This window comes from Aspergillus homomorphus, assembly GCF_003184865.1.
Source record: "Aspergillus homomorphus CBS 101889 unplaced genomic scaffold BO97scaffold_21, whole genome shotgun sequence".
In the NCBI taxonomy this organism is placed as follows: Eukaryota; Fungi; Ascomycota; class Eurotiomycetes; order Eurotiales; family Aspergillaceae; genus Aspergillus; species Aspergillus homomorphus.
The window spans coordinates 154323-181125 of record NW_020291907.1 but is presented as its reverse complement, the minus strand read 5'-3'; the positions used below and the strand labels follow the sequence as shown (position 1 = coordinate 181125).

Genomic DNA, 26803 nt, shown 5'->3' with positions numbered 1-26803 from the left:
ATTACATCATTTACAGTGTAGAGGCCGGTGTCATTGACAAGGTAGTCGCTGAGTATGGCCCATGTATGTCTTGCAAACCACGGCGGCGCCCAGCATCTTTCCCTCCACAACCTTACAAACGTTGTCTGACTCCTGGAAAGCTACCAAGGTCGGCGCAATTGTTGGAGGTCAAACGTCCTGCAAGGCTCCGGAGCTCTCTGCATTCGATAAGCATCTTCCCTCGGATGTAGAAATTGTATCCTGCCATTCACTTCATGGCCCCAAGGTCAATCCCAAGGGCCAACCTCTGGTATGATACCTTTGATGATGATGATAAGGACCATCAGCGTGTGGACACAACCCCAGTAACTCTCCATGGTTTCATAGGTTCTGATCCAACACCGTGCCTCCGACGAGAGCCTCAGATTCATCGAGGAGGTTTTATCATGCTTCGGCTCCGAATTCGTCTACCTCACGGGAGAGATGCATGATCGGATCACCGCCGATACACAGGCGGTTACACACGCCGCCTTTTTGAGCATGGGTACGGCTTGGCAAGCAAACAAGCAGTTCCCCTGGGAGATTTCCCGTTGGGTCGGCGGCATCGAGAACGTCAAGATCAACATCACACTGCGCATTTACTCCAACAAATGGCATGTGTATGCCGGTCTCGCCATCCTCAACCCGGCCGCCAAGAAGCAAATCCGCCAGTATGCCGAGTCGGTGACCGAACTCTACAAGCTCATGATTGAAGGCCGTCGGGAAGAGCTCAAACGCCGCGTGAAAGCTGCAGGTGCGGCCGTTTTCAAAGCGGGGACCGAGAGTCAAGAGCTGCTGCTAAAGGACGAGGTTCTCGACCGCTTCTCTTTGTCGAATGGACCGCGCCAGAAGACGCCCCCCAACAACCACCTCAGTCTGCTTGCAATCGTCGACTGCTGGTCCAAACTTGGAATCGTCCCGTACGACCATATGATCTGCTCAACACCTGTAAGGCAAATTCCCTCTCTTGAAGTTCAACCACGGAAGGTTCTGGTCGCGTTCCCCTATTTCGATCGCTTACAGTGCTTCTCTCCGATTCATGTAGCTTTTCCGTCTCTGGCTGGGTGTCACCGAATACCTGTTCCGTAGCCCCGAACTCCTCGAGGAGGCCATCGACACCGCCATCGACGACAAGACGTTCCGATCCGACGACCTAGAATTCACCTTCGCAGCTCGGGTAAGTACTTCTTTGCCTCAGCTCCCTTGTCCATTCCAACCCCCATGACCCCCACGGGGAAGCGCAGCCGGGGGTAGCCCCCGGGGGCATCTGCAAGCCTTGCATCGGCCAATTCTTGTCTTCCCTTGCCGGCCGTACATGCGCTTTGTCGTGCTTTCTGCCTGTCCTCCACCGAAGCGTTTGTTTCCAGAAAGTTTCTTTCCACCTCCAAAAATTGACGTCATGTGATGCATCTGCAAACAGGCGTGGTCCGACTGTGTTTCCTTCGGAGATTTCGAGTCCTACCGCGATCGATTCGAGCGCATCCAGCAGTACTTCGCCCCGCGGTTCCCCGAAGCCGTCAAGCTGGGCAACGAAATGATGAAGACCATCCTGGAAAAGACCGCTGCCCCCGGAAATCCCTAAATTTAGAAACCAATCCCTCCATCCCGGGACATTATATTAAAATGAAAAACTTTATTCCACTCCCCGATAATTCAAAATAAGAAAAAAAGGAAGAGCAAACCACTGGAACTTAGCGGATGTCGGGTAGCGCGTTTGAAAACATCCGCGGCGGCGTCCGGGGACCCAACCATGGAGAGAGAAGAAGGGAGAGAGGCGGGGACGGCCTCAGGTAGTAATTTGCTGCTAGCTCAGGCGGGAAAATGAAGGTATTTGTAAGAAGAGGGAGAAAAGCCGAATGGGGTGGATGCTTATCATTCAGTTATCTCCAAGAGAATGACCGGGTGTATGGCTTGTATTAGCAGGAAGGTGTGAAGTGTGCGTGCGCCTTTGTGGGCATGCTCATGCTCTTGTTAGTTTTCGATGATAATATTCGAGGCCCTTTTGATGAGGAGGCTCTGATATTCGAACCTCCATCACTCTTTACTTCCAGTCCCCAAAGTCAGGTCCAGGGGTTCGCTTGCGCACGGGGTTTCTTGGTGCAATCTATTTGATCGTCTGAGCTTTATCTCTTTCAGGCAACTCGCGTACGTTTCATGCCCGGGGGGCACGGAGAAGGGGGTGTGGGAAAGGTTCCACCGGCGATTTAGGCTAAGCTGGGTTGCTGCGTTTCTTACCTAGCGGAGCTAGTCTAGCAGCTCAAATCTACTCGCCGTGCTCAACTTTCTGCTAGGCACTGCTAGGCAGTAGGCGGTCGGGACGTACCGTACCTCGACTGATTGATTAACCTAGGACTGTGGTTTTCACATGGTTGTCGCATATCCTATTGACATGGGCATTTGAGGGTGAATTCTCCGACGTGCTTCTATTATGGTTGATCGTTGAGTGCTTTGTAGCAGTAGTAGTCGAACGGCCAAGTCAACAAGTAATTGTCTTCGTTTTGCTTAACGACTGCCACGCCTTTGTCAACAATGACAAGTTGGCAACAAAGGTGTCCCGTCTGCAGATCCAAGTCACAGTTTGAGAGGTTTGTTCCGGACAATTGCCCTCTTCGAGATACCGTGGTTTGTAGGCACTAAGACAGTTAAGCAACTGTATACCGAGGATTCGGTCTCAGGCCACATCTGGCAGGAGCCTGGAGATCTTTGTTGCCTGCCGCAATGATTGCGAACATGTTCATTTCAGCCAATGCTACTGTGGTATTTCTCTAGAATTGAGTTCTTTGTCTACACTCAAGCAACTCAACTAGTATTAATCCCTGCATAATCAATATAACAATATATTGCGCTTGCAAATCCGCTTTAATCCGGCGAATAGGCCGCCAGACAATCCGATTGACAGATACCCTGAGATCTATCGGTACTCGACCCTGGCTGAAGACTGGCTGGGTGTTGTTTGTATAGATTGCGTTGCGGCACTTTCCACCCCCACGCGATGGGCATCTCACCGCATGACTTAACTGTACAGTACAAGACTAACTAACCATGATTATTGACAATCTGACATTCCACAAAAGATCCGAGCGCAGGATAAAGTATCTGTCTGTTTTCCGCACCACTCCGTCTCTACGCCACTAAGTGGAGTATGCTTATGATTGGGACTGCTAAGAATGTGTTTACGAGGTACTCCGTAGGTAGCATGATACGGACAGCGATGGGGGGGGGGGGGGGGGGGGGGGGGGGGGAGCGGGAAACGAACGGAAGGATCATGGATGATGGACTTTAAAGCCCGGCCGTGTTTCTTTGACGACAAATGTGACTGGTAGTCTAGCCCGGGTTGATTGAAGTCGCCGTGCAAGTCGGAATCGCTGGAAGAAGGCGACAGGCAGTGCCCAGCCCTGTGACCAAGAAAGACCAAGAAAAACCAAGACCAAGACCAGTCAATGTGACGGCATACAGAGCAAGAAGAATAAGAAGATAGTAGAAGATTCACAGCTTTTGCAAACCCTCCTCCACCCCCCCTTCGTCCAGCCTCAAGGAATGCAATGACAGTATTTTTAGTCACCCGCCGATGATGTCGTAGGTCGGCGGTGGGTTATCACATGGGCTGGCCGCTAGTGCTCCGTAAACTAGTAGTGCCAATTCGCATGGCAGAATCTTTTACGGAGCATCCCGTCTTTGATTTTGTTTTGTATTGGAATTTTTCTGATTCTTTTTTAAACTAAGAATAACTACTGACTCGGGCTGGGATTGATGATGCCATTATGGAAAAGGCACCCTCTGCTATTGGATTGATGCTTCCAAGCGAGACCAATCAATTAACGTGATGACAGGCCCCAGGAGTCTAAACAAAGGGGCTGCACTCCGGATTCCGCCGCTAAGGACGGCCTAAGTGGTCTTGCTTTTTTCTGAAACAAGAGCTACACATAATCTGATTCCCACCCTGTGTACATCATTCTGCAGGCTGAGTCAAGCGAGAATACTTTACTCCGTAGTGAGCGATCATCTTCTGTGATGACTGCGAGTGATTGTGTGCATATATTGTCTGTCTCAAATCTCAAGCTGTCAAGCTGTCAAACTGTCAATTTGGAGGGATTGATAGGAAAATAGAGTGCAGTAGAACGTAAGGGTACCATAGCATTAGCGGTGCATAAATAAAGTTTCCTTCCCTCCCCTTTTGCGAGGCGAGAAGAGAGAAATTCTTCCAAGAGGAAGGAAACCCATACTCCCACCCACGGTTACGTGGTTGCCCTGAACGGCAAAACCACCGTCTTGGAAGTTTGCAATCGAGCCCTGTCGACCGTGACCGTGGAAAGACCAGTATGGATCTGGGTAAACGAAAGGTTTCCTCTCCTTTCCCATCATTGGTTCCGAGCTTCCGGTGGCCCACACACAGGCTGGCTTCTGCCGCAAGAGTCAGAAGGGGAAAAAAAGGTCACTGAGCAGTGAGGAAGAACCGCCCTGGATCGGTGCAATTACGACTTGTTCCCGAGATCCGATAACTTGGTCTTAGCTACGGGAGACCGATGCTGATTGGCAGTGACGGTACTTCAAAGGACTGACCCATTCCGAGTGCCGTAAGACGAGCAGGAAACCTAACTTAGGTAGCCACCCAGCTCTCAGCGGCGAAAAGGGTCCATGATTGGCGCCAGGAACAATAAGCGGGGCAGGCCGGACGTCTTTCGGGTTCTCAGCTTTCGAACTAGTGCGTAGATGAGAACTCAGTTCTGCAGCGTGGCGGAAGGATGACATGATAGTTTAGGGGAATGAGGTGTTGATCCCGGGGAGGAGGGATTGGGTCTGGAGGAGGGGTGGTGGGAGGGAAGGTCCAGAGGGACAAGGGAGGAAAGAAAGGGTAAGAAGATAACATGAAGTCCACTGAAATTGAATTCAATCCATTCTCCACATCGATACGGGACATAACCGTTTGCTGGTCGCTTCCATCAGAAAGCAACAGGCAACATGATGATCAGGCCATGGGGAAGCTGGCAGGGTTCTAGAAGTCTAGAACGAGCCAGTCGCCATTGCAGATAATGCGAACGAACGTGTTGATGCATCGACAGGGAGGTAGTAGCCTAGGACCCAGCTGGTACTTTTACCTACCGGTATAGTCTAGTAGGAGAAAGGAGGTGTGGGAAAGACGGTCCCGGGAGAAGAAAGGAAAATGCACGGAAATGGGTGAGAGCAGGGGGGTAAAAAGGTCCATTCGAGAGGCCCGCCGACAGTCTGCGGCCTGTCTGATTGATCACCTGCCGTTCTCCGACCCAATGGTATGCCCCATCCCGACGGTTGAAAATCATGGATGCTGAGCCATTATTATTCATTCAAATGATTGAATAATAATGCCCAGCCTCAAGTCCAGTTCTTCAGGCTTATGACCTAAGTCCGCCTACTTCCCAAGAAGGGTGAGTCTCATTTGAACTCTGCTAAGGCAATAAGCTACCTTGGATTCGCCAACACCTGCTAGTATGATTCCAGGCATTGCAGTGACCTCTCTCATCCTTTCTGTCCAGACAAACCATGAAGCACAGACCATGTGGCCATTCCACGCCCAAAAAAATGCCCACTACGTAGTACGTACCAGACTGGAAAGCCAGAGAGGCGTGGCAGCCCGGGGAACTTAAATCTGAAAAGGTCCGAGGATTTTCGCCATGATTGTCAATCTGGAAAAAAATAAAGGTACCCGCTTGCCGGGCATATCTATCTGACAATCTCCCATTCTGATTGAAGATCTTCTCTCCTTTCGTGGGCCCGATTTTGCTTCCTATCGTTGCTGGATCTAAGTAGTGAGTAGACCGGTTGTCACACTCTCAATTGCAAGCCTCTCCTTTCCCTGTCGGTTCTTAGTCTGCCCATCTGAAGTGGTGTTTATCCGCATGGTAGCGTGATCGTCATCCCTCAACTCGTTGAGATTGTCATGCAGACAGATCTGTCGCATGGCATCTGTGGCAACACTATGTGGCTTATGACAACTACATGCGATTGAATTATTCGAACCCCTCAAGTATGACTATCCCTCTTGCCTTGTTGTCCGTGATTTGGTTGATTTTGAATCTTTCTCTGCCCCCGACATCACAACCCTCTATCACACCGCGATGGCCGACGCGAGGCTATCGCGAGGGGTATACCCTTTACGCCTATCATGCTACGATAATTTTGCTGTAGATTAATGTCTCATTTCGTTGTTGGTTGTTGCTGACAGAAGCTTTTTGTGCAGTGATGCTTCTTGCCTCATATACTTCTGAACACCAAGACTCCAACTGCGACAGATCACAGCCCTAACATACTCAAGAAGCTTCCGCCACTAAGACAAACCCACGCCCACCCTTCGTGATCTTCATCAGCAACACTCCTTGACCTCACTACCATTCTGAACCTTCATTTGCTTTACATTATACCCGCTGAACGACTTGACTTCGCGCCGCCTGCATTCATTTTCGGCCGCATCCTCACTTTGCTCCAATTCATCTACAGACGGCCTGGATCCGTCCTGAACTATCATTATGAGACCGTCTTCTTTCTTTCTTACTGCCGTGAGTGCACTAGGACTCGGTAAGATTTTCTTTCTTGATTGACATGCTCCTATCGGCTAACTCCCAGCTCTTCAGCACGTTCATGTTTCAGCAGTGTTATCAACCAGAGGTCCTATGTCGATTATGAAGATGTATCTTACAGCATTGACGTACCTCAGAACACATCGTCTACGGGGTCAGGCCCTATCTATCTCCGGCTCAGAGCCCCGCCTGGTGTCAAATGGTTCGCACTAGGCCAGGGATCGCAAATGACAGACGGAAACCTCTTCATCATTTACTCTGCACCAGACAACAACATCACACTCTCCACGAGAAGAGCAACTGGCCATGTCCAACCGCAGTACGATTCCAGCATGCATGCATACCTCGAGGAAGGCTCTGGCATTTATGACGGGATCATGACGGCAAATATTCGCTGTGACAATTGCACGACTTTGGCCAATGGCAAGAGTGCAGTGGGAAATCCCAGCTCCTGGTCCTGGGCTTTGACTTATGGACCCCCACTCGTCTCTAGCAATGTTTCTGAGATGCTGTACCAACACGACTGGCATGGCTCCTTCACACTTGACCTGGCTAAAAATGCTGGTAGCAATTTTTCGAACCCATACTATGTTCCGTTACGCTTTGCACCCAATCTTTCGCCCTACTCTAACCCCCACCAAGTCAGTGATACCATTCTCCACAAAAAGCGAATTGCGCATGGCGTAATGACCTCGGTGGCCTTCGTTCTTTTATTCCCCAACTTCGCCCTCCTCTTGTACATTGTTCCTTCTCGCCGCACTGTGGCATGGATCCACGCCCCTCTGCAAGCCTTCGCTGTGCTTCTAGCTCTGGCAGGATTTGGTGTTGGCGTTTCCGTATCGAAGGACCTACAAGAGCTCGGTGGCTACCACCCTGTCATTGGATATGTAGCCGTTGGCGGGGTCGTCATTATACAACCGATACTGGGCATCATGCAGCACCTGCACTTCCGCAAGACCGGGACGTCGTCACTTTATGGGGTTTCGCACCGCTACCTCGGTCGCTTTCTTGCGGCACTTGGAATTATCAATGGAGGACTTGGCTTCCACTATGCGACGTCTAAGAATCCCGATATTCCGCCCGCCTCGCCCATCGCCTACGGTATCATTTGTGGAGCTATGTTCATGATCTATGTTGCTGTTATCTTATGGCGCAGGCGCAAGAACAAGCTTCAAGCTGCTCACTCCATGGCATTGAAATGTGTTGAAAACAAAGGAAATTTGGCCAAGATGGACAACAGCAGTAATAGCACACTTGTCCCAGTACCTGATGGTGCCATTGATGCGTCGCGGAACAAGCCGTGGGAACGATAATCATGGTTACACCAGCTACTATCACGATCGTTATCAGCTATTTTGTACTACAAGCGTACATTCCCGTTAGGTCTTGCATATCCGGAGTTCGTCCTACAGCATCCTGAAATCTACTAAACCGGCAAATTTTTTCGTTTTTCGTTCATGTACTATGATGTTTGCATCGATGCAACCACTATCCCCCTCTTTTGTTCTATTTATTTACTTCTTTGTTGGTGTTTGTAGTCCTACGGGATTCATTTCTATGTATATATATACATATATATATATATATATATTTATGGAACGAACTAATCATACTCTGCACATAGTAATGTCTCATGAATTTGCTTTCGTTGTCGCCTTGATTGGAATATCTGAATCTTGGGCGTTCTCGAGAATGGTACAAGTTACTACTGGTAGCAATCGTATGAAACAGAGATCAAAGACAATATCCCGAGTCTTTGCATGCTGTTCCACCGCTCGACGGGGAAGGCCCAGTAGTATGGCTCGGGCTAGTAATGTTAACTAGGTACTAGTTAGCCTGAGGCGATAAGGCTGGGGTTAGTAAGCCAGCGCGCGTTGGCCAAGCCATGGGTGAATCCAGGCTGAAACCACCACCGGTCGGATTTGAGAGAACATCCCGGTCAATGAAGCAGACAGCTTGTTTACTGGGACCAGTATCTTGAAGTTGTCATCCGTTGTTTGTACTATTTAAGAAGGGTCCCCATAAACCGCCTTCGACACTCCGATCGTCGCCTCCCTAGCCTCACCTGCGTGACCGACCGCCGCGAACCCGTTTCCCCTCCCCTCCCTTCTGAGGTGCCCGCCGTCAGCCCCAGCAGACCATTACCAGAGCGTACAACCTTCACTTCAGTTTCTGTCTCCCCGTTAGCCGGTCGACTTGATAACACTTGCAAATCCTTCTGCAAACTCAATGCAGCGCTTCATCCCTCACTTCACTCGCGACAGGTGATAGTCACTCCTCTCTCGCGGCTAGATGGAGCTCTATGGCGTCCGGATATAACTCAGGATTCTCCGCGACTTCAGTCCAGCACCGTGCTCTGGGTGATGGACCCTCATACTCGAGTCTGGAGGATGGCTCCGCGGACGGGAGCTGGGCTGAGGCCGCCTCCGCGAGACCTGGGAGAAATGCTCGCTCTGAATCCGGAGGGAGTGCGACCATTGGCGTCCGGGGAGGTTCGTTAACCACCTCGGTCGGAGCCCCTGGAAGCTTCAGCTCCGAATTGAAGAGTATGAAATCATCGCGGAGCACTACTCCTCGTCAGGAGGGAGCACTGAATCGTCGGCCGAGCAGCTTCCTTGACCATGACGAGATGCCAACAACGGAGGAGCGCCAGGCCGTTATCCGAGACAAGATCGCCAAGGAGATGAAGATCAAAACGGGGACAGAGAATATGCTGGAGGCGCTACTCGCGAAAAACCCGAAGCACACCAAAGATCAGAGGTTAAGAGTCGAGTCGGAGCTGAGTTCGTCCAATCGCAAACTCGCAGAGCTTCACCATGAGCTTGAGGAGGAGATGCTACGTGCGCAGGCGCCGTCTACCCCGCCTCGAAGTCGCCTGTCGACCCTTTTTCAAAGCAGCTCCATGCGTTCGCCAACTCGCAACAATCCAACGATTGAGGAAGCTCAGCTCCAAGAGGGAGAAGCAGAAATGGAGTCGCCAACATATGTTCTTGCAGAAACTTTACAGGCCTTGGAAATAGAAGGGATGCCCCCGGACTATTACGTCGAACGCGCGAATAGTCTTGTGGAGCTGTTCAAGAGACACCCTACCCTGAAGTACGACCTGGAGTGGTCCGTGTTTGGTTTGCGCGTGCAAATAATGCTTCTGAGCGATAACAAAGAGGCGGTGGCGGCTGGTTATCGATTAACACGCTACGCTATAGCAGACCGGAAGTCCCTGCAGATTATCCGATCGTTCCATACGGACGAACTGGTGATCCTGTCCCTAGTCAAGGAAAGCAAAGCAAGCATTGAACGGGAGCAAGCCTTGAAGTTTGTCAGGGCTTTCTTGGATGTTAAGGACGGTGTGCGCGAGATTTCGCGTGCCGTAGTCAGGACTATCGTTTCCGTCGCAGAGCATTATGAGGATCGTCTTCGGAATATCTCTATTATGACCCTGGCAGAGATTTTGGTAAAAGATCCCGAGCTGATTGCGTATGCCGGCGGATTTGCTACTCTTCACGACGCTCTAGCAGAAGGAACGTTTGGCGCTTCAGAAAGCCTGGTAGCAAGCTTCCTTCATGTTCTTGATACCCCCCACAGCAGGAAGCACCTTCGAGGAGGATGTGAGCTAGAGGCTGTTCTTGCGCCATTTACCGACTCCTTATCAGACTCGGTCCGCAATGGGCGCCTGAAGTCCTCAGCTAGAGCCATTTCGGCAATGTTGAAGACATGGCCAGGTTTGATAGTGCTTGCAAGGAACGGAGCCAAGCCTCTGCAATCGCTACTCGACTCCTTACACTATCCGGACCCGCAAGCAAGAGACCTGATTATGGAGCTTCTGTTTGACGCATTAAGAATCAAGCCACCATCATGGTCGTCATCATTCCTAGCTGGTCGAAGGCTTACGACCTATGGAAGAGTGGCCAATCTCAGAACAGAATCGGACACGAAACAAATCCAAGCATTCTACAACGACGATGGCAGTAGATTCGATTTAACAGCGCACTTCTCAACATTGATTTTGGCCACGCTTGTCGAGGCAGGACTGTCGAAGGTTATACATATGATTCTCTTCCATATGCAAGTGATGCTAACACAAGTGTAGGCACTCTCAGACCTCATTGAGGATGAAACAGACTTGCATCTTAGGCGTAAGGCAACACTACTTCTGACCGAGGTATTGAAGCTAGCGCATCATTCATTGCCCCAACACATCAGTGCGAAGCTCCAAGTTCTTCCTCACCTGCTTCCAGCCGCTATTAAATATGATGTCGAAAACCATGATGTCTCGACTTCCACGATCTATCAGATCGACAGCATAAACCGAACATTAGCCCGCTCCGTGGGCAGCGTCCCGAATGGTGCGGGGCGTTACAACGTCGATGTGGATATTTCTGCCTCGCTTCTCTCCGCTGATCAAGGCAAGGAAAAAATGAGTCCTTCCATGGATGAAACGCAATTTCGAAATGCTATTTTGGAGACAAACGTCTTGAACACTGTCAATTACCTCAAATGGAAGTGGGACTTGATCCATCGTATTGTCGAAGGGCCTCTGACCAACCCCAAGCGGCTGGAGGAGGCTATCAAAGGCTCCAAATTCATGAAACGACTCATCGGCTTTTACCGACCCTTCAAGTATAGGTTCTCCATGCTACCGAACACAAAGCCAAACCAGCGTTATGTCCGCACGGGGTGTGCCCTAATGCGGACACTGGTACAACTCCCGGAAGGGACGAAGTACCTAGCCGAGAACAAATTTTTGAGGCAAGTTGCTGAGTGTCTTGCTCAAGTGGATCGCATGAGTGGACTCACTTCGTCGTCTCCCCTTTTCTCCAAGGAGCAAATGGCTAGTACATTGAGCGGAGGGTATTTCGCTATCCTTGGAACGTTGAGTGGCGATGCCAACGGGCTCGCCATGATGGAACGATGGCATATGCTAAACATGTTCTACCATATTGTTGAACTACGGGATCGAGATGATCTGATCCAAACCCTTCTCGGCAATATGGACTATATCCGAGAAAGTCACCTCAGGGTTATTTTGTCCAAAGCACTTACCACAAGCTCAAAGGAAATTCGCATTTTTGCCACACGACTTCTACGAAAATATGCTGTGGGGAGTGTATCTCTCTCCACTCAGGCGCCCACGGGCAAGGATGCGGACTGGGTGGTAAAGCTACTGGTGACCCAGCTTTATGACCCCGATGTGTCTGTGTGTCAAGTGGCAGTGAAGATCCTTGAGGAGGCATGTAATCAACGTCACTATCTAGAGTATGTGGTCAAATGCCGACCATCCTTGGATCATTTGGGGGAGATTGGGGCGCCGTTGCTCCTACGGTTCTTGTCGACATCAGTTGGCTACCATTACCTTGATGGACTGGACTACATTACTCAGGAGATGGATGATTGGTTTCTGGGTCGAAATGATGCCTATGTGGGACTTGTTGAGGCAGCCCTTTCACGCGCCTATGTTGATCAGCCACGAAGGAGTAGTTTCGTCCCTGAAGATCTGGTTGATCTCCAAGACATTGGACTGGTGCCGCCACATTTCTACAGAGAACTTGCCCGAACCTCGGAAGGATGCAAGCTGCTAGAGCATTCTGGTCATTTCAATGAGTTTGCTTGGACAATTCGAGATTTTCAGCTGGACGAAGAAGACACCGAGGCTCTTCTCAAAGTCAAAGGCTGCCTCTGGGCTGTGGGTAACGTCGGCTCGATGGAGTTGGGTGCGCCATTTCTTGAGTCAGACATCGTCGAGCATATTGTGAAGATCGCCGAAAGTGCGGAGGTCTTGACTATGAGAGGGACGGCTTTCTTTGTTCTAGGGCTGATCTCACGCAGCCGCCATGGTCTCAAGGTGCTCAGAGACTTCGGATGGGATTCTGCTCTTGATCACAAGGGGAACTCGTTGGGCCTCAGCCTCCCAACTGACTTCAATAAGCTCTTCTTGGTAAGATACCCCCACCAAAGGAGTTGCAGAGATGCAGGGACTGATCGAGGACATTCTGCAGGTCGATTTTCCGTCGCATTCTAGGAGCCGTGAGGCCAAGCGCACGTCTCAAGAGAAGTTCAAGGAAGCCACTCTCGACCCGGACCCCGCCAATCAGAAGATCTTGAAGCTCATAGTAGATATGGGAAACACGGTCTTGTCGAAGAGAGCAGCGAGCGACCTTCATAAGTAAGTAACACCATCCAGGTCATGCGTTCGAGTGACGGAGACTTACTCATATACCCTATACAGTATTAAGTCGAAGCAGCCAGACCGATTTCACCAGCCTCACCTCTTCCGCAAGACCCTCAATATTCTCGAAAGCCATCACTTCCGCTTGCCTGCTCGCCGCTTTGCGCTCGACTTGTTCGATAAAAGCGTCATGCGGCGCATCGTTACTGACGATGACTCGGATACTGACTCCGATACTACCTCATCCCAAGTATCCGGATGATTGCTCAGGATGATTGCTCAAACTCTCAAGGCGGCTTGGTATGATTTCTCGCTTGTATATGCATGCTGGCCCCTACAAGCAGGTCGGAGCAGCATAATTCTCGGGTTTGCCCATAACTTCATGTACTCGACCCTTTTTCTATCTGTCTCATTTCCCTGTTATCACTTTGGCCTTAGCGTTGGATGGTCCAGTCACGAGCAATGAAAGGATGTTAGCATATCATATTTTTGCTCTTTTCTACCTGATTACCCCGGCAGTTTTTTTCCAAGTTGGTGCATTCCATCCTCTGCGACGCCGATGACACCAAATGTCCACGATGAGCTCAGAAGCTTGGTCACAAAGCAATGCTTATCTCTCATGATGAAAGTCCTGTCTTATGGCAAATGTATGTACTGTATATACATCGAGCACGAGGTTTGACATCCGTAGAGAATCTGAAGATGTTCTCTTTGGGTGAATAGCCTCAAAATTTAGTGAAAGAAACAAGATGTTTTCTCACAATGCTTCACTTTCTTCAACGTACACTGGGGATTTCAAACTAAAAAGCAAGAACCGTCGGCTAATGTCAATTGGACCATCAGTTAATACTTAATACATTGGTTCAGAAAGCCTCCTTCGATAAGCTGCGGGGAGCTAAGCCAAGTTCCGCGGCTCCCCGCCCAACAAAACAATCGCTCCCCAAACTCCAGTCCTCAACTTCTACCGTCACCCTACGGGAATCAAGCAGGACGTTGCATCATCACAAGGAACCTTGAAACTACTGTCACTTACTAAATCATCATTTAACTACTGCAAACATCGATGGAAGGTACCGACGCTGGGTCAAGCACGTCTCCGCAATTCCCAGCCGGAGATGACGATCTCTCCCGCAGCATGAGCAGTGTAGCGTCACATGCTCTGGAACCCCAAATCCCACCGCCAAACGCGAGCGATATCGCCGAAACTCCCCTTCCAGTCCACGCTATAATCCGAAGTATTCAGTGTGCACGTTGTTCTCGACCCCTCCGTACGCCGCTGCGGCTTCCCTGCGGAAACTCGATCTGTCGCTCCTGCCTTCCGCCGATCCACCAACGGACAGGCATCACATACCCTGCGAACGAGGAGCGAAAGCAAGGTTTCCTATGCTACTGGGGAAAAGAGGACAAATGCACTGGAGAACATTGCTTGGGTGACTGTGGCGCTGATGTCTTATTGAATCGCCTAGTCGATGTCTTCGAGGAGACTCTGGCAGACCGCGGAGCTAGTTCGGAGACTGAAAGTGGACAACAGGCCGGTGCGCCTACAATGTTGTGGAAAACCTCTCGGGATGCACTACACGGAGCGACTACCAAGTGCGAAATTATCGGGTTCGATCTGCTAAAGGGCGTTTACGGTTTAGTTCAAGAGGGCCGCTTCGATTATGATGCGTCGAATGTGCACTATTCGGTGGGGAACCGCGCCGAGACCGCGACCCAGCGTTCGTTCATGAAGCTCAAGGATGCGATAAGGAGTGAGTTGGACTGTCAGGTGTGCTACTCGCTTATACTGGATCCGTTGACCACGCCGTGCGGCCATACGTTCTGTCGCGACTGTGTTACTATGGTGATGGATCACAGCGATCTCTGCCCTGTTTGTCGCCGGAAGCTGAACATGTCCGCAACTCCGCGAAGGGAGCCCAGTAACCTGAGGATTTCGAGTATTCTGAAGACTTTCTTTCCGGAGCAGTTGGCGATGCGGAAAGAGGGTACTAATGATGACGCAGCTGCGGCTGATGACGAACAGACGCTTCCTTTGTTTGTGAATTCGCTGTCCTTCCCTACCATGCCAACCTTCCTACATGTCTTTGAGCCTCGATATCGCATTATGATGCGGAGAGTTATGCAAACGAGAGGTAAGAAGTTTGGCATGGTCATGTACAACCGCGGGAACCGGGCTCAGCCAGGGCTAGGAAGGTCAGAGTTCATGCAATACGGCACAGTCTTGATGGTTGATCGCTATGAGCTTCTTCCGGACGGGAGGAGTCTAATCATCGCTACTGGCGTCTCACGCTTCAAAGTGATCAGCGCGGAGTTGGTGGACGGCTACCATGTTGGCAGAGTACAGCGCGTCGAGGATGTCCCAGTCACCGAAGAAGAGCGGCTTGAGTCGTTGGCAACGTCGGCTACACTGGAATTGCCATCGACACCAGGGGAAAGTCCTGCGGAAAGACCTTTGGAAACCATGCCGACCCAGCAGCTATTTGAATTGGTCTTGGATTTCATCGCAGAACAACGTCAGAAGGGGGTCGCGTGGCTCCATCCACGTGTTCTGCTAGCATACGGCGATGCACCTACAGATCCTGCTGTGTTTCCATGGTGGCTTGCCAGCGTCTATCCTTTGTGGGAAGATGAAAAGTATTCGTTATTATCTACAACAAGTGTCCGCGCACGCCTAGAGATTGTTGCACGATGGGTGAAGAAGGCAGGGTCTCGAGAATGGTAGGTAGACGTGCTGGCCATCCAAAACCCGAATTTAATTCTGTGTCACTCACACTGATCTATCAACCAGGCTGGCCCGTTCTCGTCCGTCTTTCTCTTCTGCCTTATGACTAGCCGTCCCTCTGCTCGTCTTCTCCCTTGTGCCAATGATCTTGGGTCCTGGCCTATCCAGTTTATCGCCATCGACGGCGGTCTTCACGTCATTCACGCCATTTACCATGTCGGTTTCTATCTCCTTTGGGTCCGCTCGTCCATCCGAAATCCCTAGTGAGGAGCTGGGACCAACTCGGGATTCGGAAATGTATATTCCGCAGACCGTGGTAATGGGGATCTTCCTGGCGATATTCGCGGCCCAGATGGCGATCAACGTCATCCAGATCAGGCGCGCGAGACAACGGGGTGTAGCAGAGGGCAGACGCAACGCGAATCCGGAAACGGTAGGGACTAGGCTACCAACCGAACAAGAAGATGAGGCACGGGCGGTAGATACGGAAACCGTTCCCGAAGAGGCTGGATGAAGAGATAGCGAAGGCCAATCACTCGTATGGTCTGAGCTAAGATAGCCGTTTCTTTGAGCGGTGGTCGCGTGCACGACACGACCCTGGTCATGTTTCTGCCCAGTTCATGCTACCAGCAAGGCACTGAAAACCCAGGCGCAGTGGTTTGACTGGTTTCGAGAAGCGATAAGCATAATTTCTAGCCATTAGGCAATGGCGATTCTCACTGCGCATCACAGTGGGTGGTCAAGTATACCTTCAGAAAGCCTTCTCCACACCACACATTGATGCCAGAGGAGATGAAGATGATACCCATTTCACGTACATAGTTAGCGGCGGTCTAGGAAAGATATGGATGTTCTCTTTACGCATGCATGTATCGGTTGTATCCAATCACAGTCGCAGTCATGGAAACATGGGGTACTGCTGGGCGGTAAACTATAGTAGAGCAAACTACACCTTGCGTCCACGCGGTGCCCACCTCGTTGCTTGCAATGCGAAGATGCGGAAAAGAACAATGTTGCCTAAGAGGGGCTGCAGCAGGGATGCACATGGCAGGGTAGGGGATCCCTGACCAGAAGGCGCACTGATTTCTGACCTGTCCAGCATGGCGCAGCCCACGATTTGCCGCTCGAAAGGGCAATCTGGAGCCGTTGGTCACACAAGCGCTGGCTGTTGGGAGAAATTCGATAGTGGCATCTATTTGACGACAAATGGCTTTTTCTCCCCCTCTCTCCGTTTGGCAAAGATACTGTTTTCCAATTCATCAGCTGTTGTCATGTGCAGACTGATCGCCCCCCCGCCCCTTTCATCTGCAGGCAAGCTGCATCTCCTCGGGAAGGAGGATGTATTAAAGGTTGCTTTGATCTATCACCACTTCCGATGGTGCGGCAAGCACTGTGTAGGAAGTACGAATCAATCAAGGACAACAAGAGCAAGAAAGTGAATTTTTGCCATAAAAGTATCGTAGAGTCAACAGAGGGATTGTGACCAGAACCGAAAGAAGGATAGGGCAGCAGCATGGACGCCAACCAGCCGATTGCACCTGCGCAAACGAAAAAAAACAAACCCATGTGAAGTGGCGCTGCGATATCAACTTCTCCTCTGCCTTCTTCCCCCCTCTTCACTTCCTCTTCTTTCCCCCTCCCCTCTTTCCATATATTCACCAACTGACGGGAGCTATCACTTGATTGTCCTAGGATTTCTGTCTGATTTTTTTTTGAGTAAAGTTGCTCTCATCCCTTCTACTTCCTGTCCCATACATACTGCCATGATGATCACTTAGATGACATTGATCCCCTGAGCTCCACTAACACAGCATTCAACACGCGACACAGGCGTTCACTATAGCCACAATGTCGTCATTTGTTTCTTCTAGCAATACTGACTTGAAGTCTTCCCCTAGAAGGTGAGCCTCGTCATCGTCAGTCAAGAATCGAATGCATCTGACATGGATATGTTCTGCTAGTTCCGATACCGTGAGTACTGTACAAGAAACCCCACTTCATTGGCGGGTCGACTGAGCGTTCGCGGGTTCTATAGACCTCAGTCCTCCAAAGCCTTCCTTCCAATCCGAGCTCTGTGACCATCGCCTATCTCGAATACAAACGCCTGGTAAGCCAATTAGACGTCAGAAAGATGAGACTAACTCCTGCTGACACACTATTGTTGTGGAAATCAGCTTCAAGAGTCGCAGCAATTCTGTACATTCCTGCTGGTGCCCTACAGTTCGCCATTCTGTTCTAACCTCCGGCGTCGCAGCAAAGTTGAAAAACTCGCTTCTAGAAGGGGGCCTCTCGCAGGAGACTCTCGATGTCAGATTAATCTCCATGTAGCTCTACTCGCGTCCACTGACTGCGTACAGGTCTTGGTTTGCGGTCCTCCGACAAGCCGCCAGACCAGTGGAGGCCGCGTTGCAAATGCCGTACCCAAGTATCGGGGCCGTCCAAGGCGTGCCGCCGTTCCCCGTCGCAGGCGCTCGGATGAGTGTTCTGATTCAGATACTGTATCAGAAGTTCATGATGATACCACTTCGCTCGGCTCACCCACTAGTGATGGAAAGGCGGATCACGATGATTCTTCCCGGAGCGAGGAATCTTCAGCCACCCCTACCGATCAACGCACCGTGATGATTCGCAACCTGCCAGATCGCGTCACGTACAAAGACATTGTTGACGCTGTAAAGAGTGGCGCTCTCGTTCATATCTACTTGAGGGCTCGTGAGCGGATCGCAAGTGTCTCATTTGTGGAAGAGGCAGCGGCCCGCTCTTTCCTGCAGCACACAACCAGCCAGGGTCTTTTTGTTGCAGGGAAGCGCGTAAGTGGGAGTCTCTCAGCCGGGGATTCGGCTCTGCTGATGTGTTTATCTTGCTAGGTCGAGACCCAGTGGAATGACCGACAGTTCTACATTCCTCCCTATGTCAGAAGCAAGATCTACAATGGAGCTTCGAGGAACTTAGTTCTCTACAGCGTGCATCCGAACGTCACGGAGTGGGTCATCCGAAAAGATCTGGAGCATATCCACAACTTAATCGTAATCTCGGTTAAGTTCAGCAATGGCAATGCCTACATATCCACCAACTCCGTACACAATGCACTCTTTGCAAGATCCTGCATGATGTCCCGGCTCACATACAAAGGCACGAAGATTGGGTTCTCCCTTGACGAGTGCGCCGAACCACAGGGCAAGGTATCCGCCGGGCCGAGACAAGAACTACGAGATGCTTCAGCCAAGAAATCTGGCTCAGTCCTCAACCGATTCCATCTTCTCTCCCTTGATGGAACTGATGACGACGAGAGCGAAGATCACAACGGCGACTTCAGTGGTCGTCTTAATGGTAGTATCCGCTGGGCAAACAATCGCATTTCTGCCTGATCACTTTTAGGCACCTGGACTTTGTCCGGGTTTTTCTACCTCAGCTCCTTGGTGTCTAAGGTATCCATCAACTTGTTGCATTTCATTTAACAGAATTGAGGTGAGGCGGACAAAAAGGACGTGCGGGGTCTGCGGGGCCATCGTATACAGTGCTATGTTTGAGCGAATGAGAACTGGGTCAGAGGGGATTCACACACGGGGTATGGCATGGGGCTGGACCGGAGAAGATCTACATAGAATGGGACTGGAACCCGCATTCAAAGAAAACCGCTGACCGCTCAAGGCTATGCTTCATATCACGAAGAGCTTTTCAGTATTCCGGCATTTCCTCTATAGGTAGCATACAAACAGCCGAGATATCCACAATCTCGAGCCCTCAGCGGGGTGAGTAGTCATTAGGTATAATCATGAGCTAAGTGTCTATGCTGCTTCGGACAGGGAGACAGTTGGACAAAAAAAGAAATCGGGTGATATTTCAGATAATCCTGGCCTATACTAATTCCAGTAGCCAGCATTGCACCGTATAAATCCATACAACCACTGGCAACAACCCAGACCTTCCTCGATGAATGAATTGACCAGTGGCGGAAATGGGACCACACCGCACCAGATCTCTCTCCACCCCAGGAGTACAACCGTTAAAACGACACCATTCTGCGGATCCTTTTTACCTGTCTTTTTCCCAACACTCCATTTCCTAAGTCATAGAATGGAGGTTGAACGAAACAACTTTTTAGGAGACCACCACCGCCCAGCGCCAAACTTCTTCCTTGATTCGTGAAAAGGAAAAGAAGTAGAGGCAAGAGAGCAAAAGTGAGTGAATGTAAAGAAAACACAGGCAGGAAAATGAAAAAAAGGATACCGGCAGAATGTTTTTGTGTTGATGTGCCGTTTAACGGTAAGACTTCTGGTAGCGGGAACGAGCACCGCGACCACCGAACTTCTTGGGCTCCGTGCGACGGTTGTCGGCGACGAGGAGTGTGCGGTCGTACTGGACAAGAGCCTGCTTGAGCTGGTTCTTGGAGTGCTCGTCGACGTACTTCTGGTAGTAGGCGACGATGGACTTGGCGATAGCCTGGCGGATAGCGTAGACCTGGGAAGTGTGACCACCACCGGTGACGCGGACGCGGATGTCGACGCCGGCGAACTTGTCGGCTCCGACGATCAGGAGGGGCTCGTAGACCTATTTGTTTTTGAGGGTGCTTTGTCAACCGGGTTGTTCTTTTTTCCTTTTTTTTTTGCGACAATCATGTAGATAGTGTGGTGCGGGGTGTATGGAAAATCGGAATATGTGTGGACGGCGTTTGTGGGTGGGTGAGTGGGTGTGGAAGAGGTGTTAATGTACCTTGAAGCGGAGGATCTCAGGCTGGACCAGAGAGAGGGGCTGGCCGTTGACCTTGATGAGACCCTTGCCTTGCTGTAATTTGGAGAAAAATAAGTCGTCAGTTTTCGGAGGTTCTCTTCTTCAATATGTTGCGGTTTGGCGGTTTTGTCCAGGTGTCGTTCGTTCGTTCGTGTCGGATCATCTTCCTTCGCAGGGTTCGTTCCTCGATGACATCCTTTCCAGCGTAGTCGCATATCTCCCTTCACTTATCGATTTCGGCCTGAGCTCCTGTTCCTCAATTCCCGATACCATATTCCCCTTCCGTTTTCCGTTTTCTTTCCGCCGAAGACCCGCGAACGAACGACACCGGATGTTGTAGACATGTGAGATGTTGTGGTGTGATGGAGCGATTTGATGCATACCTTGCAGTGGGCGACAGCGGTGGCTATAAAGAAATCAGAAGTCAGCTCATATATCCCCAAAGTTTATTGTATCCTCTTCCTTCTTTCCCCGGACATGTATATTTTTCGCATCCCGCTCCATCCTTCCTCCGTCCCCGTTATATCTCCCATTCTTTTCCCCCCAATCACACCAACAATAAAAAAAAAGAGAAACAACTCACCCGTCTTCTTCTTGCCGAAGCATTGCACACTCGGGACGGAAGCCATGATGCTGAATGGCCCTAGTCGGGTGTCGAAAAGGGAGTGTGCTGGGGGGGTGGGAAGTACGTCGGGGGGGTGGGAGAGGGTGTCGTCGATTGTCGTCGTCCTTTCGCGTATTAATTTCTGGCAGGCGGGCGAGGAGAGTAGGTCGCGCACACCATCAATCCGTGCGGGCGATTTCGCTTAGTGCGGTGCGCTAGACCCGCTTTGGGATAGAGCGGATAGGGCTTGGTGGGTGGTCACGTGGGCTGCTGGGTCGGGGCCAGTTTCGGAAGGAGGGAACTTGGGAAGGGGAAGCTCATGAATGAGTGAGTCCAGAGATATCTACTGGTGATAGTTCGAGGTCGTCTGTCTCTCTTTGGAGGTTTGTTCAACATGTCGCAGACTATTGGAAAGGTTTGTTTGTTTGTTTCTTTCTTTCTTATCCCACTTGGCATAACTATGTCTTCTTTTTCTTATTGTTTGTTAATCCCAACTGACTTTTTTTTTTCCTAACCTTCTTGATATCAAGACCCGTCTTGCCTATTCGCGAGCATGGCATTACGTCGACGTCGGTAGCGACTCTCGCACCCTCGGCCGACTGGCCTCCTCCATCGCCCTCGTCCTGATGGGCAAGAACAAGCCTATCTTCGACCCGTCCACCGACTGCGGCGACTACGTCGTCGCCGTCGGCTGCCACGACCTCCGTACCACCGGCAAGAAGCGCCAGCAGAAGAAGTACTACACCCACACCACCCGCCCCGGTAGCCTGAAGAGCATGACCATGGACATGATGTTCGAGAAATGGGGCGGCGGCGAGGTCCTCCGCCGCGCCGTGCGCGGCATGTTGCCCAAGAACCGTCTGCGGGATAAGCGGTTGGCTCGATTGAAGAGTGAGTCCTGCCTTTTTCCTCTCTCCCCTCGGGATTATCCGGCGTCGGAGCGAAGTACACACTATGCGGTGCGGATGTGTGTGGATGTATGGGCGACATGACTGACTTCTTTTGTCCGTACAGCTTTCGAAGGTCTCCATCACCCGTACAAGCAGAATATCATCAAGGTCGGCGGCGCGCAGGAGTCGGTCATCGGAAACCTTCCTGAGGTGCAGCACGCGTTCAAGGAGGCGGTCAAGGTGGGGACGGTGGCATAGTACAAGGTCTTTTCTTCCGGACTCGATTACATGCTTGCCAACAGGGTACTTCAGTGCTCTGACTTTGTTTCCTGCCCTTGTTAACCGTTCTCCCCCTTCGCGGATACCAAGCCGACGGTGTATTCTTTTCCTGTACTTTTATATCCCGTACCATATTCTTGTACTCTTTTTGTGTCACGATTACTTGCTAGCGCATGGGTGGGCGTTCATTTTCGTTGTCTATTATCAGCTTATACATTCATCTGATCTTGATGTATTGAGCGCCGGGGCCCTGGCCTCTATACATGCCTGTCGATCTACCATCTACCCCTTACGCCTTTGGACCTACGTGCGCGGCTTATTTGCATTGTCTTACTGGCCTACTGGAAAGCTAGAGAGCCGTGCTGTATATCATGACCAATTCAACCCAGTGAATGCTATACCCTATCCCGCCGACGACGAACTATATACAAAACAAAGTGGGTGTCTCTGAGCCGAACACAAAAGTAAATCGCTGGAAAAAAAAACGACATCTGGGACAAACCCCACAAGGAGAAACTACAGCTTAGCCTTGGTCTTGCGACCAACCGTGCACTTGATGAGACCGTTGGGGCCGCTCTGAGGCGCATACACCTCGGCGTCCTTGCCAGTGTTCTTCAAACCCTTGTGCCAGCTCAGATCTAGTACAAGTCCTGTCAGCTTTCACCCTCCAACCTCTTTCTTCGGAACCTTGAGGTGACAACATACCAATTTCGAAGTAATGCTTATTGGGCAGCGCATACTCGACGGTCTCCAGCAAAGGCTGCTTCTCCAGGATCTGCTCCGCCATCTTGTACATGGTATTCTGGACGCTGGCGGAGTTGTCCTCAGCGAAGGTCTTGAGGGTGATCTCGCGGGCAGCGGCCCAGGTAGTATCGAAGCGAGGCACGGCGGCGCGCACGGCGTCCAGCCCCGCGAACCGCTGCCACTGCCAGGCGGCCTCGACGTCAGTGCTGAGGATGCGGTCCCAGGTCTCCGGTAGGGTGGTGTACTCGTCGCGCACGAAGCCCCAGAACTGCGAGTTGGTGCTCTTCAGCACGGTCAGCTTGGCCAGCGACGACTTGATATCGATATCGATCGTCCCCGTCTTCCCCGCCGAGGAGGGGGAGGAGGAGGGGGCGTTCTCGACCACGTCGACCTGCACGTTGCGCGTCTCCTCGCCGTCGCGCAGGAACGAGTGCGGATGCGGCCGCCCGTCGATCGTCATGCGCGTCCACCGGTGCGTGATGATGTGCGCGTGCGCCGCGTGAATGTGCTTGTACTTGGTTACGAAGTGGTGGCCCAGGATCGAGCCGAAGAGCTCCGGCGGTGTCACTGGGTTCTGTTTGGCCAGGATGTAGATCGTGTTTTTGATCGAGTCCGTGGCTACCACCACGCTGTTGTCGGCTTGCGTGTACCTGGATTTTGATTCGAGAGGTTAATAGTCTGTTTTTAGTTTTGGTGGTTCGGCGGGATAGGGGAATGATAAGTGGATGGATGTATGCAAAGCGGAAATCAATCAAAAAACGTACGAGGTGTCGATTTCTCCCTCCAATAGAACGCACACCGTCATCTCAACCACGGTCTGTACGCCTGTCTTCTCGTCCCGGTGGACTTTGTATACTCGGACATTGTCCTTGCCGTAGCGGGCCGCAGTGACGGGGGAAGACATGGTTGCAAGGATGGAGTGGATGATGTAGTTGGAGAAGGAAAGATGGAAGTGTAGGACGTGAAGATAAAAATATAAATGTCCGAGATGTTTCCGATTGTAAACCAGGAATGCAGGTACGCAAGCAGCGAATTAACCCTCTTCCACCTGGGATAAAGCGTCTTTAAGTTGTGCAGCTTTCGTCTCACCGTCCAAGTAAGAATATCGGCCACCTCCGAAGCCCGCGGCAGTCGACGGCCTCCGCACTTTTCCTTATCTTATCGGGATTTGATTCCTCGCCTTACTAGAGTTTATAGGCCCCTTCCCCTGTCAGGCCATACCCCAGCATGCCAACGCTACGGTATGCTGCGGCTGCGACTGCGGCTGCGGCTGCTGCTGTAGCTGTCGTAGAGACGGAGTACGGAGATCCCCAGAGAGAAAGTGCTCCGGTATCAGGTCCCGGTTTTTGATGATCGTAAAAAGAGAATCCGACAGCTTCCCATCGATCGGAGACGGAGCCTCGTTGTTTCGGCATGGAGATCCGGTCTGTTGTGGTTGGGGCACGTCAGATCGGTCACTCAGCGATCATGGAAGGAATGCAATCTCCCAAGCGAGTCCATCTTATTGTAGTACCAAAATCTGGAGAGTGATGTAGTTCGGCTCGTTTATCTTTTGGGCGGAGAGTTCGCTCAATTCATCGTCATATGCTTTTACCAGAGAATGAGAGAGCGAGAGTAGAAATCCGCGCCCGCCAACTCCAGACTTTTTTTAAGCCGGTCAAATGCGAAAACCAGCGCCGCCCACTCCTCAACAATGGCCAATTCGCCCTCTTCACCAGCCCACCAAATCCACTCACGGATAGTGATTGATACCGGATTGAGTGAAATAGAATGTGGAATTCTCATGAGGAAGCCATGAACCGTCCTCCCCGGTTATTACGATGGCGGTCGTCGACGGAGTTCATTATTGCGACGGTCTGGACTTCGTTCTTCACGGTAGGTACCTGACCACTTTGTTGTCTTTGAGGCCAAACGGGGGCCTATGGCTGACAGGAGGTATCTAGGACTACTTCCTCTATGCGATGGTAAGAGCTATCCAGATACGGCCCTCATCATCACGGAGTTTCTAACGAACCGCCACTGCCAAAGATCGTGCCCGTCATGCCCACGGCTCTTGTCGACCGCGCCAGCATCCCATATGAAGACCGTGCGTTCAATCCCAATGCTTTCTCCCGGACCGCGGACTGAGACTAACTACACATGAACTTGCGGCATTACAGGAGAGTTCTGGGTGAGCATACTACTGATGTGCGAAGCGGCCGTGGCCTTCCTCTGCTGCCCGGTCTTCGGCTACATGCTCGATGCCGCGCCCACGCGGCAGATGCCGTACCTCCTGGGCCTCATCTTCCTGGGAGGGTCAATGGTACTTCTCGCGCTGGCGCACACCATCACGCTATTCATCGTAGCCCGCCTGCTGCAGGGCGCCGCCACCGCGATGGTCGCCGTGGCGGGACTCGCGCTGCTCACGGACTCGGTCACCACGAACAACCTCGGCCACGCCATCGGATACCTGGGCTCGGCGATCGCGCTGGGCTTCCTGCTGGGTCCGCTGCTGGGCGGCCTCGTCTACCGAGTCGCCGGGTACCAGGCCGTCTTCGCCATCGCCTTCGCTATGGTGGGGATTGACCTGCTGATGCGGATCGCGGTGATCGAGAAGACCGTGGCCAAGCGGTGGATGCAGAAGCCGGGGGCCGTGGCTGATGGGCCGACCCCGAGCGACAGCCTGGTTGTGCAGTCGGCCGAGTCGACTATCACAGCGTCGCCTGCCCACGCCTACCGACCTCGCAAGAAGCCAGCACCGCTGCTGCTGATCATCCGGCAGCCGCGGGTACTCATCTCGTCCGGGGCGCTGCTCGTGCACGGCCTGCTATACTCTGCCTTTGACGCTGTACGTTCCCCTTCAACTCATTTGTATCCCCCATCACACCTCAGCCCTCTAACAAAGTGACAGACAATCCCCATCTTCGTAGAATCACACTTCGGCTGGACAAGCTTCGGCGCAGGCATGGCCTTCCTCCCATCAGCTCTGACGGCATTCTTCGAGCCCTACTTCGGTACAAACCCTCAGCCCCTTCAATTCAATCAAAACCAACCCCCAAACCCCCAACCTATCCCATCCTTAACCCCCCCCCCCAAATCCCCTTTTCCCAAAGAGAGCAAAAGGAACTAACACCCGCCAAAGGCAAGTTAACAGACACCCACGGCCCCCGCCGCATAGCCCTAACCTCCTTCACGCTCCTCCCCATCCCACTCCTCTGCCTGAGTCTAATAACCACCGCCTCAACCACGCACATCATCCTCCTCCTAACCCTCCTGACAATCATCGGCCTGCTCATCAACCTCTGTACTCCCGCCCTATACCTCGAAACCCAGCAGGTACTGGATGAGATGGAAGACAAGGAGCCGGGGATCTTCGGCCCCCGCGGCGCCGTCGCGCAGGCGTTTGCCCTGCAGACTATGGCGCAGTTTTTGGGGTTGTTTTTGGGACCCCTCTGGGGTGGGTTTGTGGAGTGGAGGTTTGGCTGGGGGGTTATGACTTTTGGACTTGCTGGGCTGGTTGGTTTGACGGCTGTTTTTGTGGGGGGCATGGGGGCAAAGGGGGTGGGATCGGGATCGGGATCGGGATCGGGGTGGATGTCTGGTTTGGGGAGGTGTTGCGGGTGTGGATTTGGGAGGAAGGATTATGGGAGAGGGGATGAGACTGGGGTTGAGGATCGGGAGGCGTTGTTGCCGGAGGAGGGTGCGAGGGTATCTGGGTAGTTTTATCGTTGGTTTTGCTTGGTAGGTTGAGGAAGGGAACGGTCTCGTTCTTCTTCGAGTGATTCATCTATGGAGATCTTGGTGGTGGTGGTGGTGGTGGTACTGGACTACTTCCAAGATAATACAGTACAAAACCTTGCACGCCTTGAAAAGGTGATAAACAGCATATATTTTCTGTATGACTACTCGTTCTAGCACTCGCCTCCGCGTCTCTATTTAGTCTCCCTCCCATGTAATCCTGCCAGCCGGGCCTCAGCCAAACAGACAGCACAGTCCAATCGCAGCTAGGACCAGGCCATGTCACCGAATTGACGCTGCAGAGAGTGTACCTAGCGTGAACAGGACCCGTCAAGAACGTACGACGAATAGGCCGGACAAATCTGACCCGGCGTTCCGCTCAGA

General features: G+C 51.7%; 10 protein-coding genes across 10 annotated transcripts; 8 read left to right on the top strand and 2 right to left on the bottom strand.

The window, feature by feature from the left end:
* Positions 1 to 42: 42 nt before the first annotated feature.
* BO97DRAFT_406011 (prephenate dehydrogenase (NADP(+))) lies at positions 43 to 1668 on the top strand. Its single transcript, XM_025695318.1, has 4 exons — positions 43 to 289; positions 367 to 966; positions 1064 to 1195; positions 1439 to 1668. The coding sequence occupies exons 1-4, from the start codon at positions 62 to 64 to the stop codon at positions 1598 to 1600; spliced, it is 1122 nt and encodes a 373-aa protein (XP_025550785.1). The 5' UTR covers positions 43 to 61; the 3' UTR covers positions 1601 to 1668.
* A 4419-nt stretch (positions 1669 to 6087) lies between these two features.
* On the top strand, positions 6088 to 8114 carry BO97DRAFT_370054 (cytochrome and DOMON domain-containing protein). The gene is made up of 2 exons (XM_025692760.1): positions 6088 to 6567; positions 6624 to 8114. Exons 1-2 carry the CDS (start codon positions 6519 to 6521, stop codon positions 7880 to 7882), a joined length of 1308 nt encoding a protein of 435 aa, XP_025550784.1. The 5' UTR covers positions 6088 to 6518; the 3' UTR covers positions 7883 to 8114.
* A 397-nt stretch (positions 8115 to 8511) lies between these two features.
* Positions 8512 to 13387, top strand: BO97DRAFT_370050 (putative cytosolic regulator Pianissimo). Its single transcript, XM_025692759.1, has 4 exons — positions 8512 to 10605; positions 10657 to 12501; positions 12563 to 12729; positions 12793 to 13387. The coding sequence occupies exons 1-4, from the start codon at positions 8872 to 8874 to the stop codon at positions 12992 to 12994; spliced, it is 3948 nt and encodes a 1315-aa protein (XP_025550783.1). The 5' UTR covers positions 8512 to 8871; the 3' UTR covers positions 12995 to 13387.
* A 480-nt stretch (positions 13388 to 13867) lies between these two features.
* BO97DRAFT_346496 (putative ATP-dependent protease (CrgA)) lies at positions 13868 to 15560 on the top strand (the record flags this gene model as incomplete). Its single annotated transcript, XM_025691809.1, has 2 exons — positions 13868 to 15450; positions 15521 to 15560. 2 exons carry the CDS (start codon positions 13868 to 13870, stop codon positions 15558 to 15560), a joined length of 1623 nt encoding a protein of 540 aa, XP_025550782.1.
* A 108-nt stretch (positions 15561 to 15668) lies between these two features.
* BO97DRAFT_425291 (uncharacterized protein) lies at positions 15669 to 15968 on the top strand (the record flags this gene model as incomplete). Its single annotated transcript, XM_025697052.1, has 1 exon — positions 15669 to 15968. The coding sequence occupies one exon, from the start codon at positions 15669 to 15671 to the stop codon at positions 15966 to 15968; it is 300 nt and encodes a 99-aa protein (XP_025550781.1).
* A 1130-nt stretch (positions 15969 to 17098) lies between these two features.
* On the top strand, positions 17099 to 19105 carry BO97DRAFT_91547 (RNA-binding protein). The gene is made up of 7 exons (XM_025701133.1): positions 17099 to 17355; positions 17416 to 17425; positions 17490 to 17561; positions 17629 to 17650; positions 17709 to 17761; positions 17812 to 18264; positions 18322 to 19105. The coding sequence occupies exons 1-7, from the start codon at positions 17303 to 17305 to the stop codon at positions 18820 to 18822; spliced, it is 1164 nt and encodes a 387-aa protein (XP_025550780.1). The 5' UTR covers positions 17099 to 17302; the 3' UTR covers positions 18823 to 19105.
* Positions 19106 to 19714: 609 nt separating this feature from the next.
* BO97DRAFT_346722 (40S ribosomal protein uS9) lies at positions 19715 to 20814 on the bottom strand (the record flags this gene model as incomplete). The annotated part of the gene is made up of 4 exons (XM_025691822.1): positions 19715 to 20005; positions 20168 to 20239; positions 20569 to 20591; positions 20769 to 20814. 4 exons carry the CDS (start codon positions 20812 to 20814, stop codon positions 19715 to 19717), a joined length of 432 nt encoding a protein of 143 aa, XP_025550779.1.
* Positions 20815 to 21117: 303 nt separating this feature from the next.
* BO97DRAFT_406002 (mitochondrial 54S ribosomal protein uL13m) lies at positions 21118 to 22320 on the top strand. The gene is made up of 3 exons (XM_025695317.1): positions 21118 to 21196; positions 21309 to 21680; positions 21804 to 22320. Exons 1-3 carry the CDS (start codon positions 21184 to 21186, stop codon positions 21935 to 21937), a joined length of 519 nt encoding a protein of 172 aa, XP_025550778.1. The 5' UTR covers positions 21118 to 21183; the 3' UTR covers positions 21938 to 22320.
* Positions 22321 to 22322: 2 nt separating this feature from the next.
* BO97DRAFT_478366 (urate oxidase) lies at positions 22323 to 23840 on the bottom strand. Its single transcript, XM_025700621.1, has 3 exons — positions 23467 to 23840; positions 22664 to 23352; positions 22323 to 22596 (listed from the first exon to the last, which is right to left on the bottom strand). The coding sequence occupies exons 1-3, from the start codon at positions 23604 to 23606 to the stop codon at positions 22475 to 22477; spliced, it is 951 nt and encodes a 316-aa protein (XP_025550777.1). The 5' UTR covers positions 23607 to 23840; the 3' UTR covers positions 22323 to 22474.
* Positions 23841 to 24116: 276 nt separating this feature from the next.
* On the top strand, positions 24117 to 26544 carry BO97DRAFT_391628 (MFS transporter). The gene is made up of 6 exons (XM_025693831.1): positions 24117 to 24577; positions 24646 to 24666; positions 24731 to 24788; positions 24862 to 25529; positions 25593 to 25695; positions 25824 to 26544. The coding sequence occupies exons 1-6, from the start codon at positions 24473 to 24475 to the stop codon at positions 26399 to 26401; spliced, it is 1533 nt and encodes a 510-aa protein (XP_025550776.1). The 5' UTR covers positions 24117 to 24472; the 3' UTR covers positions 26402 to 26544.
* Positions 26545 to 26803: the final 259 nt, after the last annotated feature.

Bases quoted from the DNA above. Each gene is read 5' to 3' on its own strand.
- BO97DRAFT_478366 (XM_025700621.1), bottom strand. From the start codon at position 23,606: ATGTCTTCCCCCGTCACTGCGGCCCGCTACGGCAAGGACAATGTCCGA. The intron at 23,353-23,466 runs GTACGTTTTTTG...ATCAAAATCCAG, and splicing joins GAGGGAGAAATCGACACCTC to GTACACGCAAGCCGACAACA. The intron at 22,597-22,663 runs GTATGTTGTCAC...GACTTGTACTAG, and splicing joins TAAGCATTACTTCGAAATTG to ATCTGAGCTGGCACAAGGGT.
- BO97DRAFT_391628 (XM_025693831.1), top strand. From the start codon at position 24,473: ATGTGGAATTCTCATGAGGAAGCCATGAACCGTCCTCCCCGGTTATTA. The intron at 24,667-24,730 runs GTAAGAGCTATC...CCACTGCCAAAG, and splicing joins ACTACTTCCTCTATGCGATG to ATCGTGCCCGTCATGCCCAC. The intron at 24,789-24,861 runs GTGCGTTCAATC...GCGGCATTACAG, and splicing joins CAGCATCCCATATGAAGACC to GAGAGTTCTGGGTGAGCATA.
- BO97DRAFT_406011 (XM_025695318.1), top strand. From the start codon at position 62: ATGTATGTCTTGCAAACCACGGCGGCGCCCAGCATCTTTCCCTCCACA. The intron at 290-366 runs GTATGATACCTT...ATGGTTTCATAG, and splicing joins ATCCCAAGGGCCAACCTCTG to GTTCTGATCCAACACCGTGC. The intron at 1,196-1,438 runs GTAAGTACTTCT...ATCTGCAAACAG, and splicing joins AATTCACCTTCGCAGCTCGG to GCGTGGTCCGACTGTGTTTC.
- BO97DRAFT_370054 (XM_025692760.1), top strand. From the start codon at position 6,519: ATGAGACCGTCTTCTTTCTTTCTTACTGCCGTGAGTGCACTAGGACTC. The intron at 6,568-6,623 runs GTAAGATTTTCT...CCAGCTCTTCAG, and splicing joins CGTGAGTGCACTAGGACTCG to CACGTTCATGTTTCAGCAGT.
- BO97DRAFT_370050 (XM_025692759.1), top strand. From the start codon at position 8,872: ATGGCGTCCGGATATAACTCAGGATTCTCCGCGACTTCAGTCCAGCAC. The intron at 10,606-10,656 runs GTTATACATATG...ACACAAGTGTAG, and splicing joins TCGAGGCAGGACTGTCGAAG to GCACTCTCAGACCTCATTGA. The intron at 12,730-12,792 runs GTAAGTAACACC...TACCCTATACAG, and splicing joins GCAGCGAGCGACCTTCATAA to TATTAAGTCGAAGCAGCCAG.
- BO97DRAFT_91547 (XM_025701133.1), top strand. From the start codon at position 17,303: ATGTCGTCATTTGTTTCTTCTAGCAATACTGACTTGAAGTCTTCCCCT. The intron at 17,562-17,628 runs GTAAGCCAATTA...TGTGGAAATCAG, and splicing joins ATCTCGAATACAAACGCCTG to CTTCAAGAGTCGCAGCAATT. The intron at 17,762-17,811 runs GTCAGATTAATC...GACTGCGTACAG, and splicing joins TCTCGCAGGAGACTCTCGAT to GTCTTGGTTTGCGGTCCTCC.
- BO97DRAFT_406002 (XM_025695317.1), top strand. The intron at 21,681-21,803 runs GTGAGTCCTGCC...TTGTCCGTACAG, and splicing joins GCGGTTGGCTCGATTGAAGA to CTTTCGAAGGTCTCCATCAC.